We start from the raw sequence: 19,324 nt of genomic DNA on the forward strand, positions 1-19,324 counted from the left end.
TAATATGGAACCCGTGTGCAACATTGGAGTGTTAAACCCCTACATACCATACTATACCATTTTACAGATGCTAGCACGTGCAGAACATTAATTTAAATTATGCATTTGTGGAAGCGACAAGGCAGGGACAGTCTTAGCATCATCAGCTAGCCAAGATGTGTACTTTCATGGTGTCAAATAAATTGGTGCAACTCGCCTTTCATCGCAGGAGTTCTGAAGTGATGGTTACAGCTTTAGTAGAATGGGTAATCAAATGAACATTTCTCTCTTTTCCTGTCCTTGCAGTGGTCCCGCCGCTGCCGTCATCCTTGACATTGGGGCTGCTGCGGGTTCGGGAGAAGTCCACCTTCTCGGAGTCTCAGCGCACCACTCTGGAAAAGGCGTACCAATGCAAACCGTACGTGGACTACCAACGACGCATGGAGCTAGCTATGAACATCGGCCTTTCGGAGGAGCAAGTAAGGATTTGGTTCCAGAACCGGCGGGCCAAGGACCGCCAAGTTGCCAAGCGGCGCACCGAGCCTACGGACCGGCTCTACTCGCCCAAAGCAGCATCCAGTTCAGGAACTCCTTGGTGGACAAACTCTTCTCCCAAGTAACCCTGGAGGCCTCTGGCCCCTGTTGCCATTTCTGCTGTGTTCCCTGCTCTTTGGCTGTGCACTCACGGCATTTGCCGAACCTTTATCTTCAATATCAATCCTTGGCACTAAACTTTTCCTTCTATTGTTTAGTGCCACCTGTTGAAATGAGGGGATCTGGCATTCCTTGCAACATTGTCATGCCCTGCCTGTTATGTGCTTCTAGCTCTCCACTGATGCGCTGAAATGCAGACTTTCTCCAGGGGCACAATCTTCGGTCATTGTAACCCAGTACCCAACCGCCTGCACTGCTCCATGTGTTGAGCACGAGTCTCTTTGAGGAAAGTCTGTGTGATCCAGTGCTCATTTCTGCCGTTGTTGTGTGATGCTGGCTGCTATGCTAGAACTACATGCTTTACGTGGAGAGCATCTGGCTTTAGCACTCTGAAAAGCAAGTAAACAAACAGTGCTAGCTGGGCAGGTGAAGTTTTGTTGCCCTTGGCTTGCTTGTCTCTCACTCGTATAGTTTGTAGCCTATAATAATTATCCAGCGGAAATGACATAGGACAACTGTTGGCTAGTGCTCCTCCCATGCAATATCCATATGTCCTAGTCGCTTTCCGTGCTCCTCTGTTCATGTTTTTCAGTTTTTTGTTTTATTTTTGTTGTAGACTGCTGCCTGCTGTGTTTAGTGATGTTTTGTATGCCTTTGTCAACTACGGGAGCATAGTTGGCATAGCTTATAAACTATTACTCAAAAGGCTGAGCATGCCTCATATAAGTGTTTTGACGGTAGTTTGCTCTTTCACCTTTCTAGTGCAGGGCTGTGCACAAGAACAGTTTTGTTAGAGAAAAGTGTACCTTACAAAAAATAAAGCAGTGCCCACCAAAAAGACAAATGACCTATTGGCTGAGGCTACTGATTGAGTCAAAACATCATTTCATTCGTCTTTATGGTTGGCGCCACTTTATTTTTCGTCATCTACCAATCCTGACCAGATGGGCTTCCGTAGCACACATTTCTTTTTTAGGTATACTGATAAGGACGACTTGCAGCTATTTTAGTTAAGCACAATAGATTCTTCGAGCACTGATTCTTTTAAGTTTTGAACTTTCAAGAAATTTATTCAGCATTGGTACAACTGTGTGTTCTTGTTTTTGGGGCTATTACATTTCTATATTTACTAGCTGGGGAATCGAAGCTTTGTTGCTGTGTCTCTACCAATATACAGTTACATTTAAAATAGTAAAACTGAAGCCCAGAATCAAAACTACTGCTGTCAGCCATCTGTACCACTCTCTGATTGTTGTTTCTCATTCTAATCAATGGTATTAAGCCAGTGTATGTGTGGCAACTCCAGAGTTTTCCACTTTAACACTCTTGTGGCTCTTGACCTAGTCTTGCAGAGCTTTCTCGGAGCAATGATTTGGTGAGCCTATTATTTGTAGTAGGGAGTTATTCGAGTATGCTTCTTTCTCATGAGTAGTGCGTAGTTGCTTTGTTTGCATGTAGTCTCAGCGTCAATTAGTACAGTGAAACTGCTTTTGCCCTAGTTTGCAAAGTGAAAGTCTTTGCTCATGACAGTTTCTTTTCTTTTTCCTGGAACATTACAAAATTCAACATGCAGGCCACTTATTTGGCAGACAGGTCTATAACAGTTAAAGGTTTGAAAGTGAATTGTTTTTGCTGCTTTTATTTCTTATAAACACAGTGACAAAACTGTTGCACCTTTCACATCAAGAGGCCACTCTGTCACCTCGAAATGCAATGGCATTTTAGCAAAAGTTTTCTAAACCTGCGCCAAGAGAGGCTTTTTAAAATGAAGGCATGTAAAATCCTGTGCTAACTCTTTCCAGGTTTGTTGTAGAATCCAAAACCTTTAGCAGAATATTGTCGCCATGCCTGAAATTAAGTACGGGCAGGGACTATGGAAGAAGCAGGAAGCTAGCTGAAAGTATGAATTAAAGCAGCCAACCCTTTCAAGCTACCCATAACTGAATCCATTCCCTTTGATACTTCTTTTCGTAACTGCCAAATTCTGCTCAACACGTAACCAACCAGGCTCTCTCTGTGAATGTGGTTTGTGGTGGACAGAAAATGCACCGGTTCACCTACATGGTGCCGTGTGTGACATGCTTTCGGGTGATGTCACTTGTAGGCTTGACTTTTGCTTTCATTATTAATGGCAAGGTTTTGAAATTGCTATATGACATTCCCTGTTCGTATCTTTTTTCCCTCCATGCAATAAATATAGCCATTTGGGTATTTCCTGCCCTCAAGGATTTTCTCAACCTGCCAACTTAGCTGCTGTCCATGTGCTTTTATTGGATACGTCTGCAGTTTTATGTGAGGCAGCCAAACCTAGTGGACTGCCAAGCTGACTGGTTTTCTGTGTTGAGCTGCTGCTGCATGCATTTATCAGCTGATGGGTTGTGCTATTTTTTGTAGTAACGTGCTTGGTAATCACCTTGTGCACCTATATAATTAAATTGTTAGATTGTAATTCCTACATACCAACTCCTGTTCAGGGACGCAAACCACATAAAAGGTGGTAGATACCTGCATTTTTGCAAGTGACTACCCCCATTGTGCGATGCGCCACCCTTTCTCTTAGGTTGTTTTATTACAAATCCTTGCTCTGAACACACCTGATGCATGAAACATGCTGGAAGGCCTTCACTTTCTGTGAGTAACTAGTATGCCGGATACTATGAGTCACTTTCCCAGCACAAAAAACGTGGACAGAGGGAGAGTAGACACCACGTACATCACGTACATCGATGTCTGCTGGCATCCGTGGTGTCAACTCGCCCTCTGCCTGCTGTTCTTTTGTGCTGGAAACATGACTGACAGTTACAAACCACCAACCAGCTCGGCTGTCTATGCTTACACTGGGCACTTTTGCCAAGAAACTGCATTCTCGGAAAAGGTGAAGATGTTGCGACAGTTTTACTGTATAAATGTGTATAATCAACTGATGAAAGGTAGCTACTCTAGAATGGTTTAATGTGCAGTTAATTCTTAACTACACACATGTGGCATGTAGGCATATTTTCCCATTTGCGGCAGAAATATTTGCCTGCCTTAGTGCCACATTCTATCTTTGCCTAGGCCTTGCTGAGTGATCAAATTCTTTTTTTTTGTCACTTTAAGAGACACTGAGGACGAATAGAGGTTGGCCTGTATCAATAAGGTACCATGTACCTCTCGCTGAATATGGGGCTTTGATAAGCTAGAAAAAACAAAAAAAAACTAAATACAGGTGTCTAATCACCTGCCACTTTCGCTATAAGGATGTCATGAATGAGTTTAGTTGACTGGCGAGAAGATTTGTAAATCAAATTTTCTGGGTGATAAATGCGTCTTTCACTGTTGGACGAACATAAAATAGCTGGAAAGAACCAGAGAATGAATTTTTCCTCCGAACAATAATTTGATGGAGTTGTTCTCAGTGTCCCTTTAAGTGAAATCATTGGATGCTTTAAATTCAATGGTCATGTTTTTTTAAACTTTTTTGCAAGGTGCACCAAAACCATAGATTCACATGGTCTGCTGTTAACAATTCGAACTCGAAGAGGTCTGAAAATTTGTTAAGTTTGCGTAGTTCACTATGCTCAACACACATATGCACAGCTTGTGGTGTGGCCGTGATGAGTCCTCATCGGTTTACTGTTGCTCTGTGGCTTGAGTCAGCCTTGAGGCAGGTGCCCAATCTAGCCACATTGTTGCATAGAACCAAGGGTTGCTCTCATCGGTGCTTTAGTACGAGAGCACTATTGGCTTCCTACTCCGCAAAATCTGCAGATGGATGTGAAGCCTCTGATATAGTCATGATGGGGAAAGAAAGGCGCATAACTGGCTCCTTAAGTCAGTGGACACCTGAATCATGCTTTGAGGTACGTGGCGGTGGTGTCCACCTGCAAAAAACCGTGCTTTCACACGGTATTTCGTGCTTAGCAATGCTAAACCTCCAGCCAATTTTTTTCCTGACGCATTTGGTTACATTCTGTATGACCGTGAGTAAGGATATTAACGCTATAGATATTGAATTGACAGCATTTCAGCAATGAGGTACTATAGTCTTTTCGGCACAAGCTGCCAATTCTCTCTTTGAAAAGTTAAATTTCATTACAACTGTATGCAAACTTCTAAATAAACTGACTTGAGTGTAGAAATAAATTGTACCGTGCAACTTCAGAGAGTAGTTGCGTGTGCTACTGCGCCTGCTTTGTCTTCACAAGCTCCTCATCCAATCATGGTTGCCATGCAGCTTCCGCCAAGGATTACTGCTGGCATCCAACGCAGCGATGGTGGTGTGGTAAAACATTTATTGAAATCAGTCTGTTAAAAGGAACCATTTTAATGCATTTGATGTTGGTGGGCCCAGTGTGTCAGATTAATAATTGGGGAGTTTAAATTAGCCAATTTATTGTCTCTGTTTCTAACACTAGTAATTGCAGCAATTGGAGCATTGTGGGCATGGGTGTAGTTTTTCGTTTATTTCTGCACTCTCGCTCACTAATTTAGTGGTGTGGCATTAGCCAACCCCTTTGTCATGCATTATTTTGCAACTGCTGTTAGCACATCTTAAGCATGACCCCATGCCATCCTTTCGCTAAGCAACATGCTATGTCCCTGCCACTTGGGTGGGTGGCTTCTTAGGTGTACCTTCATGCTGTGTTTCCGTCCTTATAACTTCTTTCACCACCACTCAGTTTACGTAAAAACAGCGTCTCAATTTGAAAGTGCTGGCTCTATTTGTCTGATTATCGTTGGCAGGAGAGTGAAGGTTATGTCCATTTGTTTGGACCTCGCAGTGGTTGTGATGCAAAGTGAAATACATAAAATGAGTCAAAGCATATAGCGTGCCTACTTTTCAGCCAGGCTTTTTCATTTTGAAATGAAGATTGCGTTTAAATAATCCGTCAGGTGTGCCAGTCCTTTACTACTTTTCACATGATTCATGAGATAGTATGATGTGAAAATTTTTTATGAAACTTGTAGAGCATATCTCTGACTTTATTTTATTGTTTCAGTTAGATTTCCCTTTCTTTTGCTCCTCTTTCATTGGTTGCAGCCTCCCGCTTACGCACGCTATGGCCGATGACACAAATGATAGGGGACCAAGGGAAAGAGAAACAAAAAAAATGCAAAATAAGGCACCTGAGTCTTTTTTTTTTTTTGGTTTGGGAGGGGGATATTTTTGATGTCACTTACCTAGATAAGCAACATGAGTCTAAGAGTGATATGAAAGGTGCTTTTAAGCTGCTTTGAAAAGGTTGGTATAATGTTGTGAACAACGTAGATTTTTTGGTTCATAAGTTAGCTCAAGTGGAGATGAATTTGCTCGACAGAGTTCTGAAATTATTTGTTAACCTGGGACTGCTCAAATCAGACGTTTGGTGTCTGTAAACTGCTTTAGTATTTGTTAGGGCTGCCCCACCCCCGCATCTTGTGGAAGAGCTGTGTGGAACCAACAATGCTTTTCTTATTGAATTGTGACCATTTACCTGCCATGTCAGGCTTGCCTACTGTTGTGGTGCTCCTTTTGCTAAAGAGAATTTTGAAAACTGAATGTTTTAAGTTTTCACTTTTGTTGTTTAGTCTTGTGAACACACTTATCCTTTCCCTTTGTTAGCATTGGATGTATACCTGTGCGAAAGGTACAGGGCACTAGCATTTATGCTTTTATCTTTCTTTTTGCATGCATGCACATTTTTCAAGGTCCTTATTTTGATGTTCCGTCCTTATTGTGGGGAAATTCTCTGCACCTCTTGCATGAAGCTTTAACAGTGGAAAAGTTGGCTTTGCATTATGCTTAAATACTCCAGATACTTGAGTTGTTAGAGCTCATCTTCTGTAATTAGTTATGGAATTTTATCATTAAAAAGTACAATTTTGTCTTTACAGTAAGCACACAAAAGGATACCCTTTCGAAGAAGCTTAAACCCATTCATTTTGTGGGTAGAGGCTTTTGTTTTACTCTAGTTTTTCTCATGTATGCATAATTAGGGCCTTTCTTTTTTTCTTTTTTGGGAATTTTGAGGCAAGAAAAGAATGGGTGCAATTTGAGTTTGAAACTTGGTAGGTAGAAATGAAGTGTTTCAAGAAATCACTCCTTAACATGTAATTTTTCTTTAGTTGTTTTTTGCATTAGAAATAACCTACTGCTAACGTTCCCTTTTTTTTCTTGCACAATATAAAATGCTTTTTTTCTTTTCCCCCACAGTAAGTCTGTAAATAGGAGCTTCTCTAGTTTTATCATGTTCTAGCAGTTTTATTCTAGCAGGCACTTCTCAGATTCCTCTTTAGGTTAGGCCATGTGTAGATAAAAAGCATTGAAGGAAAGCTGGAGTCTACAATGAAATGAAAAATTCAGTATGGAATAGGTTCAAAATATCAGCTATTTGCCGTACACTACCTTCAGAATTTTGTATTGGCTGGCTACATTTTCTTGAATGTGCCTTTTCCGGTAGAAATCAGGTTTGAGACAAAGCTTATGGCACCTGCTCAGAGCACAAAAATTGGCTAAAATGGGTTTTGCCTAGAAATGAGGGGCCCTGTTCATAGTGCATCTTGACTTCAATGACAACGATTTAGACATCTTTTGTAAAAGTTTGCCACATTAAGGTAAACATAAATTTTATATTATAGTAGATGTACTGGTTCCATTCGCACTTGACTTCAACAGCACTGCTGGTGTGTGTTCTCCATTTGTCTAATGTGTTTTTAACAGACATTTATGCATTAAAGTTAACCTTGTTGACTTAGACCATGGTTATTAACGTAGCCTCCTTGCATCAGCTGGGAACATCCAATGTCAGCTTGTGGTCAATACTGACATGCTGTCATTCTGTGTCTATGTTTCAGATCTACTTTTCCCTCCCACTTGGCATTCTGTAATGTTAGTATTTTTCCTGCTAGTGGTAGTGGACACAAGATGTCAAGCTACTTGGGGCATCAGAGTATCTTTGACGAAAAAAATGAGCAAACTTAAGCTGCTGTTTGAAGTAAAGAGTGTCACGAAACTATTTTGACTGGTAAGCAGGCGCCCTAGAAGACCAATGTCCTTTTGCAAAGCAAAGGGAGATTTTCTTCTCTCCTCTTTGCCACCTGCCAACCGAAGATTCAGACAGTAACAGTTTCATTCCTCCATCGCGGGAGTATCTCTCAGTTGTCTTTTCCAGCAGGCATTAATGAATAGGGCTGCACTTCGCTCCCCTGGCTATGAGACAATGCTTAAAATAAGGCGCTGATACTAGTGCAGAGACATGCTGACATCCTCGGAGGAGGTCTGTGAAGTTGGCGTAGATCGCTAGCCTTGAAAGTAAGGGAGCGAAAGCGGGCAAAAAGGAAGTGCTTTTTTAATGCAGTGCTTGAAGCATTAACTTCTTGATTGTTAGTATGTCAGTGCTATAACTTGACATTTTTAAAATTTGGATTTAATATGGCACAGTTTGATGCTCTACTTTCAGTGGCTTCAGCTTGTGCCTGCTGGTTGCAAGGTCACTTTTAAGGCAGCATAACTCAGTGACACCATTCCTTGAGAACAGACATTGCTACTTTGTTTTCACTCTGATATACACAAGCTTGACATTTCAATGTTCTGTGGGGACTAAGAGTTCCGTACATTTTTTTTTTTTCAAATCTTGGTGGCGGCAACTAGCGTGCTTGTGCTGCAAAGCCAGTTTAGCTCAAGGTGTGTCGGCATCACAATTCTTGTGTTGCTGTTCTTTGCATTTTAGTCATAGAGCAAAGGTTCACACACTGGTTAGTTTATCATGCACCAAGCTTCTAAATAGACGAGGGTGCCAACTATGGATAATGCCAAATATGCCCGATGAATACCTTGGTATGTTACCTGTCCTGCTGTATTGGGAGTCTCAAGCCACCTGTTATCTGTTAGCACCATAAGGTTGGTACATGGAAATATACTAACATGAAAGTACTACTGACATATATTGCGTGTGCAGCTGTTCATCACCTTTGGTTATTGTGAATTTTAAAAGCCGGAGTTTTGACCACATGGATTGAGCATTGTAAGTGCAGGCATATGCTATAAACCGATGCTCATTTCTGTGGCTTGATATAGAAGAAAGGTGCATCTTGTCTATATATGAGTGCGTCTTCATGCAGAGACAGTGATATTTGCAGAGTGCCTACAGGCTTGCAATTAAATTTTCTACTAGGAAATGGATTGGTATTGCACAAAGTTGCAGGTTGCTCTAAGGTGTTTTCTTTATCATGTGCAAATCTTTGTCATTGATGCCCCCTTCCTCCCCCTTATTAATGTTCCTGTGAGTTTCTTTTAGACTGTATTTCCAGAGCTTGTTATTTTGGGGTGGATTTCCAAGTGAAGTGGATATTTAGTGTATGAAGATTTTGTGTGTTTAGAGGCAATTCATAGCAGTTAACACTTTCAAGAACATTGTGGCAGTGCATTCAGATTACTATTTTTTTGTACAAAATTTATTACCATGTGTGATACTAGTTCGTCAGCCATATTTCTGAAAAGGGCTTTCTGATCAAAGAACTAACAACTGATATTTAAGAGCTTTTTTTTTTTTGAGCAGAGTATTTTTGTTCATATGAAGTTACTGCTGGAAATGTAGAGAATTTATAGTGACAGCTATTGCACACTGAAAAAAAAAATGAGCAGCAGGAAATGAATATGATGCCAGCCCTAACAATGCTTTTTGTTAAACTTTGTGATTGTCACCTTGGATGTCCTTGAAAGGCAGCAGGCTGTGCCATAATTTTATTTACTAATATGGCACCCCCCACAAAACGCAGTGTGACAAACAGGCTACATGGAGACTCATGCATACCCGATGCAGTGGCACAGTGGCTATGGTGTTTGCTGCTTAGTCCAAGGTCATGGGGTATATAATTAGGGGTTGGACTTTTCAATTTTTATTTTTGAAAATTTGATGGACGTTTTTCAGTGTTTCTTTCAGAATGTAAGTTTGGGTGTTTTTTTCGTGATTATTATTTTCGACGAATGAATTACTGACTTTTTCTATGATTTAATGTGGCAATTCTGTGAGATCAAAAGTAATCCAGAGTCTATCTTGTCATTTTTGTCAGCATTAACAGTTTGTCAGTAATTCACATAATTTAACAGTAATTTTGCACTTGGAAGTGTGCTTGCAGAAGGAATTGCTTTCGTATAAAAAAAAATAACTTTAATGAGAGAGCCAGAAGGCAAGGACACAAGTGGAAGTTTACTTCCAAGATCTAGGTTTACAAGTATACTTTGGGTTGTCATGCTGAGTTGAGCAAGATGATCTGCGTTTTGATGGCAGCAATGGAATTGCCGTTCACTTCTCACGGTGGCTCGAACATGATACTTTTCATGGCGACCGTGCAAGGTTTTGTGTCAGTGTCCTACATAGTTTATAAACCTACTTAACCGACTAACTGTTCTAAGTGGCTGATGATAGTGAACAAACACTGCTTAGCTAGCAGACAGCAAGGATTTGGTGCTTCCCAGTCTGCAGAGGCGTGTAAACAAGCAGAAAAAATGCCTCAGATCGCACAATTGCACAGCTTATCCAATAATACCACCGTTTCATCATGTCCCTGCCTTCCCTACTTAGTTAATTTTCAGCTTTGAGTATAACTGATATTCAACAGGTAGCTAGCAATGTATTAAGTACCAAGAATAATGACCTTTTTCGCTTAAGGGGTAAGAGGGTCTTAGAAAAAAAAATTTATTAATGAAGTCACAATTATGAAATCTTCAGCGAACATGTATTTTTGCATGCTGATTCCAAATATGGAATTTAATTTCATGTGCAACAATTTCTTGAGCACTTATGCAATATGTTATGTAACTTTTTGTGGAGAGCTTTCAAGAAATTCTGCTGCAGGGAACTTGCTAGAATGCATGCCATTGGTTTCTCTTGACATGAAACTATGCAATAAGGGTATAATTATCATCCTGCCTGTCATAGAAGTTGAGTTATAGAACTTTGAAGTTGTCATGTCAGAAACGGGAAGACAAATTTTTCTTCCCGTTTGTGAAGTACGAAGTTCAACACCCTGTAACTCAACTTCTGTGATAGGCAGAATAATTTTACCCTTATTGCATGGCTTGTTGTCAAGACAAGCGGAAGGCATACATTCTAGCAAGTTCCCTGCAGCAAAATTTCGTTAAGGCTCTCCACAAAAAGTTACATAACATATTGCATCAAGTCCACAAGGACTTGTGCATTACATTAAATTCTATATTTGGAATCAGCACGCAAAAGTACATGTTCCCTGAAGATTTCATAATTGTGGCTTCATTAATAAAAATTTTTTTTCTAAGACCAGCTTCCTCCCTTAAAACTGAATTTCAAAAACTAAATTCGGTGTGCTTTTGTCTTTTTTTCTTCAGTTTAAACCGAAAAGTCCATTCCCTAGGTATAATCCTAGCAGCGGTGGCTGCGCTTCGATGTAGGTGAAATGTGAATATGCCCGTGTGCTATGCGATTTTAGTGAACATCAGACAACCTCATGTGGTCGAAATTAGTCTAGAGCCCTCTACTATGGCACCTCTCTTAGCCCATGTTGAGCTTTGGGGTGTTAAAACTCCACATACCATCACCACAGAAGCTCACACATGAACAAAACCATTAACTTATTCATGGCATCCATATCCATTTTATTATGGCTGTTTCTTCTATTTCACCATTATTCTGTTGGTGTGAAGGGAATGCTACTTTTCAACATACTTTTTTTTTACCTAAGAAATGCTTTGCAAATGCAGAAACTCTGACAGGTAAACTTAGTATCCGTTTTGGTTAGGAGCATTGCATTTGAGAACATCTATATCATGCACTGAAGTGCTATCGATTCCTGTGCATGCATATTTAAGGGAAAAGGTGTCATTCAGAGCATTTATTTTAGTTTTATGTGGTTTTCTGTTCTGATTTGAAACCAGAATTTCTTGTTTATGCAGTAATATCTTGCAAGATTATATTGTTAAAGGCACAACATTTTTATTTGCACTAATTTTAACACAGCTTTTTATTATTTTTAGGTCGCTCTAATTATGCAACAGCTTTCTGCTATATACGTTCCTGTGTACACTGCGCATGCTGAATGACTTGGCTGCATCACCTGTGCGTAAGGTTATTCACCTGGATTCCAGCAGATAACCATGGTGTTACCCTGTTCTTTTTTTGCCATGCTCTTCAGTTCAAAGTTTTGCAGCTGTAGTCTTGTCATAACCTCTATGAATCTCCTTGTGAATAAAATGCGCTAACTAGAATACCGTGTCACTGGTTTTTTTCTGAGCTAAAGGCCTTGAAAACTTAATATTGTGTACGACTGCTTAGGTTGCAGCTGTGCATTGTTGTTTCACACCCTTAGAAGGACAGATGATTGCGTATAAAAGCACATGTAGGCATTGACAACATTTGTTTGCAAATGGCGTGTAGGGAGCAGATTTGCTGAAGTATTAATGTTTTTTTTTTTCCCCCACTTTTGTCATCTCCGAAACACTAGAAATATTCCACAGTACTTTTGGTGCATTTATGCTTTCAAAAAGCACTTTCAGTACAAATACTAGTGCTCCGTTTTCTCACAAACCACCACACAGCTGCAACGTCATGGAAACAAACCTTTAATGTAGGAAGACTGCCGCATTGTGAAATTATTTGCATAAAATTAATTTTTGTAGTTTTGTATTTTTTTCTGTATAAAACATTCAGGCTGCAAAGTGCACGCCTGGGCCATGTGCATATGCTTGTACAGTCTTTGCCAAAAGTAACCCGACTGCATGGTTTGCTTCTTCCTCAAATAGTGGAGACCATATGGCTTTCCTAAAAACTAAAAGGTAATGGAAAGCGAGGAAAAGGGTTCCCTTTACGTTGGAGTGATTTACAGTTTGATGGGTGCGATAACTGTTCAATTATACAACTGCGGAACAAACCGGGTAGCCTGGTTACTTTTGGCAAAGGGGGTACATAAGTTGTGTGCAGATCCTTATAGATTTGCACAGCTATCTGTATCCTTTACGAAAATTTCTTTGGCAGTCACAAATTGCTTTATGTAGCAGTGTATATCGTTTCTCATCTGAATCAGCCTGTCTAGTTTCGTTTCTGCATAATATGGTTCCTCTTTCAAGTGCTTGTTTTGCTTTCCCCCCCCCCCCTCCCCCAATGTAAACTTAGAACTCTTCCCTTAGACTCTGTAGTCAGCCTGCATGCTGCTTGTGTGGCTCAGTGTTAATTTTATTATTGTTAATTTCTGACAATTCAGTATATTTGACAAGTACTTTTGCAACTTGTGTAGTTGGGTCTCAAATTTGTTTTGAACCCATTTCTTTGGAAACTCCTTATTTGTAGTTTTAGTCCTGTACTTTTGTCTTCCATGAAATCATCCTTTCCTTAAAGGGACAAAACGCTGAATTTCAAGCGCCCAATTTTTTTCGGTGCAATGGACAGCTTGCTGTCTAAGATGCTTGATTTTGTTAGAAACGCTGTAGACGATTTTTGCCGAGAATTTTTCGATCAGTACGTGTGTCCATTTATATCTAGGCTGATGCTGGAAACCATGACCAGCAAAAGCGATGGCAGTTGCACGTTGGCAGGAGCGATGTGCCAAAGAATAATATGAAGGTCACCCCTCAGACAGAAATTGGACCTTTTTTAATATAGAGTAGTATCTATTTCACTTTCTACACCCAAAGCTGTTACGGCACAGCGATATACACTTCGTTGACGAAAGTGCCATCTCGCAATGAAACCCTGCCTATATTGGTGTAGCGCACCACGTGGCCACATCTCTGTAAAATATTACTGATTTGTTTTAAGTGCACAGTGTTTTTTTCTTTCTGGAGTGTTTCTTTTGTTTCATTAAAAACACTCTCTCTAGTGCACCCTTCGATGAAAAGCAATGCACCCTTAGCATCGCCAAAGATGCACTCTTTTGTCACTAGATGGTGCCAGTGTGTTTTGCATTTCTTGGCTGAAGCAGCAACCAAGGGTCACTAAAACTTTTGTCGACGAAGTGTACATCACTGTGCCGCAACAACTTTTGGTGTGTGAAATGGATGCTACTCGATATTAAAAATGTCTGATTACAGTCTGGGGGGAGATTTATTTTCGTCTTTGGTACATCACTTCTGCAAATGTGCAATCGCTATCGCTTTTGCTGATCATGGTTTCCAGCATCGGCCTACATAAAAACTGGCGCACGCACTGATAGAAAAATTCTCGATAAAAATTGCTTACAGCGTTTCTAACAAAACCATTGCAAGCACCGTGGACAGAAAGCTTTCCGTTGCACCGAAAAAAATTGGGTACTTAAATTTCAGTGTTCTGCCCTTTAAATTTGAATGCAAAAGTCCTGACAGGTACCTGTGACCCTTGAAAGTGTCGGACACCTGTGCAGGAAGAATTTCAGTCTTAAAATGTCAAATACTAGGTACCTGAAACAAGAAAAATTTGTCGGTGGGTAAATTATAAACGTTGCCTGTCATGCTCAAGGCACCAGCAAGGGTAGTTTAAGTGTTTAAGTCAGTCATTGGATCTGTGCTGATGGACGCAGTTTTTTGAAAGTAAGCACACTCTAAGTACACCATGTGCTGCACACATGGGCAATTGGACAAACATGTCCACTTGTTTATACATATGGTCCTTGGAAGATGTTCAGGAACTGTGGCTGACAGCTGCTGATGTAGAGACTGCATTTCCACGCTCAGAATGTTCCTCGTGCACAAAGACAATGCTGACTGGCCTCTACACGAATGTCGGTATTGCGAGGTCATTTGTACAGTGCTCATTTCCTTGTGCAAATAATAACCAGCACCATAGAGTTAAAGCAAGTTGAGTTTTAACTTGGTGCAAATGCTGGATGTTTCATTGTACTCAAACTTCAGAAAATTTGGAGTGATTTTTCATGTCCTGATGAGGTCAAATTAATGTGAGTTGACTGCACCAGAATTGATGGGCTTGGTCTTTGCATTTCCCACAACAGAGATCATATTGCCTGAGTATGAGTAGTACTGTCAAAATTAGAATGAGTTTCGGTGCCCATACTCTGTACTGAGTGGACTCTGTTTTTCAAAAGGTTCCAGGTTTGAATTACTATGAACTGCGCTTACCTGAACACTGTAAAAGACTTGATTAGCTGTGATTTTACTTATTTTTTGTATTCATGAGCTAATCCTTCTGTGCTCATTCATGGGCTTTCTCTCTTCATTTTTCAGGTGATTACTCTTGCCACAACTAGTTGAGTGTCACAAGCACCACTGGGGAAGCATGCTTGCACACATGCTAAGTCTGCACAGAGTGCTTAGGTATATGCTTGGGCTTGCAACTAAAGTTTGTACATTACATGTTGAGCAGTGCCTTTCAAAGATTTGCATAGCTAACCTTCCCAAATGTCCCTACCCTTCCTGTTCTTTCTCTCTCTCTCTTGGCACATTTAGTGTCTGGTGCAAATTAGATTGTATTCCTAGTAAATTTGGTTACTGCTTATTACTTTGATTGCTACTTTTTGGTGATTTGTAGCTTGTGATAAAAGTTCATGGGCATAAGTAAATATTTAAAATGCTTATCTAGGTGTATTCTCCTGTCTTGCACATTGGCAGCATCATGTCTGTCTTGTGTGTCTATAGTGCTTGCACATGTTTGCTTTTCTTTTTTCAACAAATTGTAGAAATATTTTGTGATAAAATATGTTGGGAAGAATAGACCATGGAGTGTGGCTTCTGTTTAAGGTATGAATATTCAAATAGAATTTTACTTTTTAAAATTAATTTCTTGGCAACTGTAGCTTTTATCCTGCTTGTAGCAGTAACCTTGGTGGCATTTTTTTTTTTGAACATAAGGAAATTTTGTACCACCTGAATGTTAAAGAAATACCTTTACTTTGCTAAACTGTTTCTGTAGCTTTCAGTTATAAAATGAAGATCAGAAGTGCATAAATTTCTCTCTTGCAAGCACTAGCTTGTGTGACTGAGATAAGTTAGCATTTGTTTAAAGAATAAATTGTCTTAGCATTCCTAGTTTTTTCTTGGTTTTTAGCAATCATAGTAGCGAAAGCTTTTGCATCAACATTAAGTGGCATTATTTGTGTTTCAAAGTGCTCTTACAGTTTCTTTTTAAAATTTTAGGAATATTTGTTGTGTACTTTTATAGCTTGTCTTTTTGATGCTGTAACGATTTCATATTGAGCATTGATATTACAGACAATAGTTTTTCATATGTTGTGCGTTCATCATGACAACTTCTTTTAAAATTTTTTTTTTGTAACAGTGAAACATCTGTGGCAACTATATTACAGCATGAATTTATTTAAGCTGTTTAAAGTCTAGCTTGCCACCTCTGTAGGAGCTGTAAGCATTATATTTGTTCTTATGGTGATGCTTGTAATGTAGTTGATAGGGACAAGAAAAGAATACAGGAAAATATGGCCTCAATATATATTTTATTTTCCACTAGATGAATTGCAGAAATAACTGGCCATTTTGATCAGTGGTGTTTTGTACACATTGGTAAAAAAAAACTGATTTATTAATAGAACTGAAGCAGAATGCATTCTTCTTGGACTCTGAGTTCATGTCAAGTAGTAATTGCAGTACTTATGTTTCCAAACACTTTGTTATCTGCTTATCATTTGTTGTACGGTTAAGATAACACAGCTGGGTCAGTTGTTACGTTAGAACTTTGTATACAATTATAACTCCCTAGCAAACAACAGCTCCCTAGCAAACAATAGTGTTGTAGAAATTCTGGAATTGTTAGTACTGGTGAATTTCTTGATTTTTGAGGACAAAAGATGTTTTACTACATGTTACTAGCTCCCATGAGGAAAGTGAGGAATATGCAGCTGTACATGGCATAAGGTACTTTATTTTTCATTACAGTCATCCTTGTCTATGTGCTTGCCATGTGTTCACCTACTGTGCTTGACTGTGGCTACGTGTTAATCATTTTTCAATGTGGTGTGCATTCTGTAACCCATTCTTTGGTAACCCATGAACCACTCTAGAGCATTTCTCTGTGTCTGCACTTAGTGCTTGCAAGGCGAAAGGATCTTGTGGCAGTGGTGGTATGCTGACTAGTCATCTCTGTCTGAAGCTACCACTCAAACCACCCGACATTGGTATCAACTTTTGAACTTGTCTGCAATGCATTATTAGTTTAAATCACATGTTTACCCTGTTTCAAGAGTCACAAATGGGGCTGTGGGAGAATGGTTTTCACTTGAAGAACTATAATTTTGATAAAAAAATGTTGCAAAAGTTCTTTGCTGCATTTTTTTTTTTGGTTCATAGTTTGAAAGATGCCCTTTCCAAGTTGCTGTTATTACTGGTTTTGGTACTTTTTGTGTGCACGCTTCAGAATCAAGGCTTTGTCAGTGATATTCAGTATGAATGCCATTATCCTGTTAATCAACCTGTTATCAGTGGTTCATAATGACAAACACAGGCACGTATCTGTAATAGCATTGCACAACAATTCATTCTCCAAATAAACAGGGAAGTAACGTTCGTTAGAACCACTCTGAGCAAGTCTCGGACGAAGCAGCACCTCAAATAGCATGCAGCATTATTTATCACTGTTGAGGTGGCATCAGGATTTTTTTTTTGTTACTGTTGTCATTGTGGCTTCAAAAAAAGTTGACTTATTCTCTTCTTTGTTTAATGTTTGTTCCTTTGATTGGAAACTGCTCACTGTCTTCCATTTTAGATTCATGGCTGTGTAGTCTATAGTTGTAGTCATAATGAGCTAGCAGCAACCAATTCACAGTCTAGTTTTTGTTTGTAGCATGCTAAGATGGTGTGTGAGTCTAGAAAAAATGTCGGGTCACCTTACTGACTTATATGGGTAATCTTGCTTTATTTTGCTACAGTTTCCCAAAGTAACACAGCGGTTCAGGCTAGTTGCTAGCCGTGCATTAGGAAGGCAACAGCAAACAAATTCACCACAAGAGAAGAAAAATGCGACGAGCACTGTTGTGTGTTTCTTCTCTTGTTGTCTATTTGTGTATGCCATTGCCTTCAGAGTGTCCTAGAATTTGTAGTGTTTACTGCCAGTAAAGACATGGCTCAACTTCGACATCATGGGCAGCTTTTTTGCCTGTAATTACCGCTGTGTTTGTTGGATTTATGCCAGTACTGGAGGACTGTTTTGACAAGATGTTTAGCAGTTAAAGGTGCTATATCAGTCTAATAGTAAACATTAATGGAAAGGTCATAATAGTGAATGCATCCCTGGTCATAAGTTCGTGCTGTGGTTCATGCACAATAAAGTAGTTCAGTTTCCGGAAACAAGTGTTTTAGCTAGCAGTGATTACCTTTAATGAGAATTTTTACTTTGAATTGACCATGGCATTTGCCACCGTGAGAGCCTCATTGAGATGAGCTGTTGCCATTGTGTTTTGTTGGCTTGTGTTGGCTCTAACCGGATTTTGTCTTTTACCTCTGTCTCTCCCTATGCTCCATTCCTGTTCTTCCTGCATCAAGTGCTCCTAGGGCGGACACGTACCTTCGAGCGATATTCTGCATATCAGAGGTCCCAGCTGGAGCAAGAGTACCAGCGCAGCCGCTTTATCTCCTACGAGCGCAAGGCTGAGTTGGCCCAAAGGCTGGGCCTGTCCAAGACGCAGGTTCAGTTCTGGTTTCAGAATCGCCGCAGCAAGGAGAAAAAGCTGCTGCAAAAGAACATGAACGCCTTCCAGCCATGACACTAGCCTTGCACCTGGTGCACCAGCAAAGGCCGCAGCCTTGCTTATTTGAATGTCGGTGGTCACAGCAGTCGTGAAAGTGGTGCACTTCGATAATCCAGTGAGATTTGGGTAGACACATGAGCTATCTAGTAGTGTGCTTTCAAATGGAGGTGCACCTGCATGTTGGAAGTTTTGTCTAGGGCACAGTCTTTCTGCTTCACTTTTTATAAATGGCCTGCATGCAAAGCTTGTAGTCTTGTGTGAAAACATGATTTAGCTTGTAGTTGGAGACAGTGTGTGAAAGCAGTTGATGTGGGGCTAATCTTGGCAGTGGCATAGGATTGTCAGGTGTATACATACATCGCTCCATTTTCCTTGCACTGGAAGTGATGGATGCCGGCAAAGGTTCCTTTCTATTACTACCAAACTGCTGCCTTCACTCTTTATGCACAGCTCTACAAAAGAAGTAGTATGGCATGTATCTTTCCTGAGTGAACACAACTCAGTGATGCAAATATGTGGTGTCTTTGCATTGCTTTGGAGTATATGCAGCTTAATTAGCATATACCTTGCTGCCGGCACCATGCAGAAAACATTTACTTGTGCGTGCTCTTGCGACTACCATCATGCAATATTAAGATTTCTTCCATGCATATATCGCAGCCTTTGTTTGCTGGGCAGCTTACACTCCCTCATTAGAAAAAAGTGGCTCAAGTGCAACTTCCGTCACTTTTTTTTTTAATTACCTTTTCACGTGAAGACCTCTGCAACATTCAAGTTGTTGCTTTGGTCAGTGTACCAGGTGTCATTCCCTGCATATTAGTTGCGTCTTCAGTGCATGAGAGCCTTGTGTGGTGTTGTGCAGTCCTGGTCTTTTCTCTCTAGCCTTTGTATAAGTGTCATTGTGTCCTGAAAAAAAGTTGATGTAACTGTACTCGTTCTGCATTTCTTGCTGTTGTGTCTTTGTGTGTGTATGGAACAAATTTTTGAGCTCAGTATTTTCATGTTTTTTAACCGTTAATAAACCAAAGAAACAGCACAATTTTGGCTTTGAAGCTTCTTTACCCAGCCACGGAGC

The 19,324-nt window shown here is 40.1% G+C and overlaps 2 protein-coding genes across 3 annotated transcripts; both read left to right on the forward strand.

The window, feature by feature from the left end:
* Positions 1-257: 257 nt before the first annotated feature.
* Positions 258-13,108, forward strand: LOC144116415 (homeobox protein CDX-4-like; the record flags this gene model as incomplete). The annotated part of the gene is made up of 1 exon (XM_077651166.1): positions 258-13,108. A coding segment is annotated over one exon (342 nt), but the record flags the coding sequence as incomplete, so codon positions are not given.
* A 51-nt stretch (positions 13,109-13,159) lies between these two features.
* Positions 13,160-19,288, forward strand: LOC144114673 (homeobox protein CHOX-CAD2-like). 2 transcript variants are annotated; one of them, XR_013311080.1, is made up of 2 exons: positions 13,160-14,869; positions 18,044-19,288. XR_013311080.1 is itself a non-coding variant. In XM_077648557.1 (2 exons), the coding sequence occupies exons 1-2, from the start codon at positions 16,629-16,631 to the stop codon at positions 18,262-18,264; spliced, it is 273 nt and encodes a 90-aa protein (XP_077504683.1). In that variant the 5' UTR covers positions 16,282-16,628; the 3' UTR covers positions 18,265-19,288. The 2 variants fall into 2 exon arrangements, 1 of the variants encoding a protein (XP_077504683.1); XM_077648557.1 differs by lacking the exon at positions 13,160-14,869 and adding an exon at positions 16,282-16,680.
* The last annotated feature ends 36 nt before the right edge of the window (positions 19,289-19,324 follow it).

This window comes from Amblyomma americanum, chromosome 1, assembly GCF_052857255.1.
Source record: "Amblyomma americanum isolate KBUSLIRL-KWMA chromosome 1, ASM5285725v1, whole genome shotgun sequence".
Classification (NCBI taxonomy): Eukaryota; Metazoa; Arthropoda; class Arachnida; order Ixodida; family Ixodidae; genus Amblyomma; species Amblyomma americanum.

Bases quoted from the DNA above. Each gene is read 5' to 3' on its own strand.
- LOC144114673 (XM_077648557.1), top strand. From the start codon at position 16,629: ATGCTGACTAGTCATCTCTGTCTGAAGCTACCACTCAAACCACCCGAC. The intron at 16,681-18,043 runs GTATCAACTTTT...TCCTGCATCAAG, and splicing joins ACTCAAACCACCCGACATTG to TGCTCCTAGGGCGGACACGT.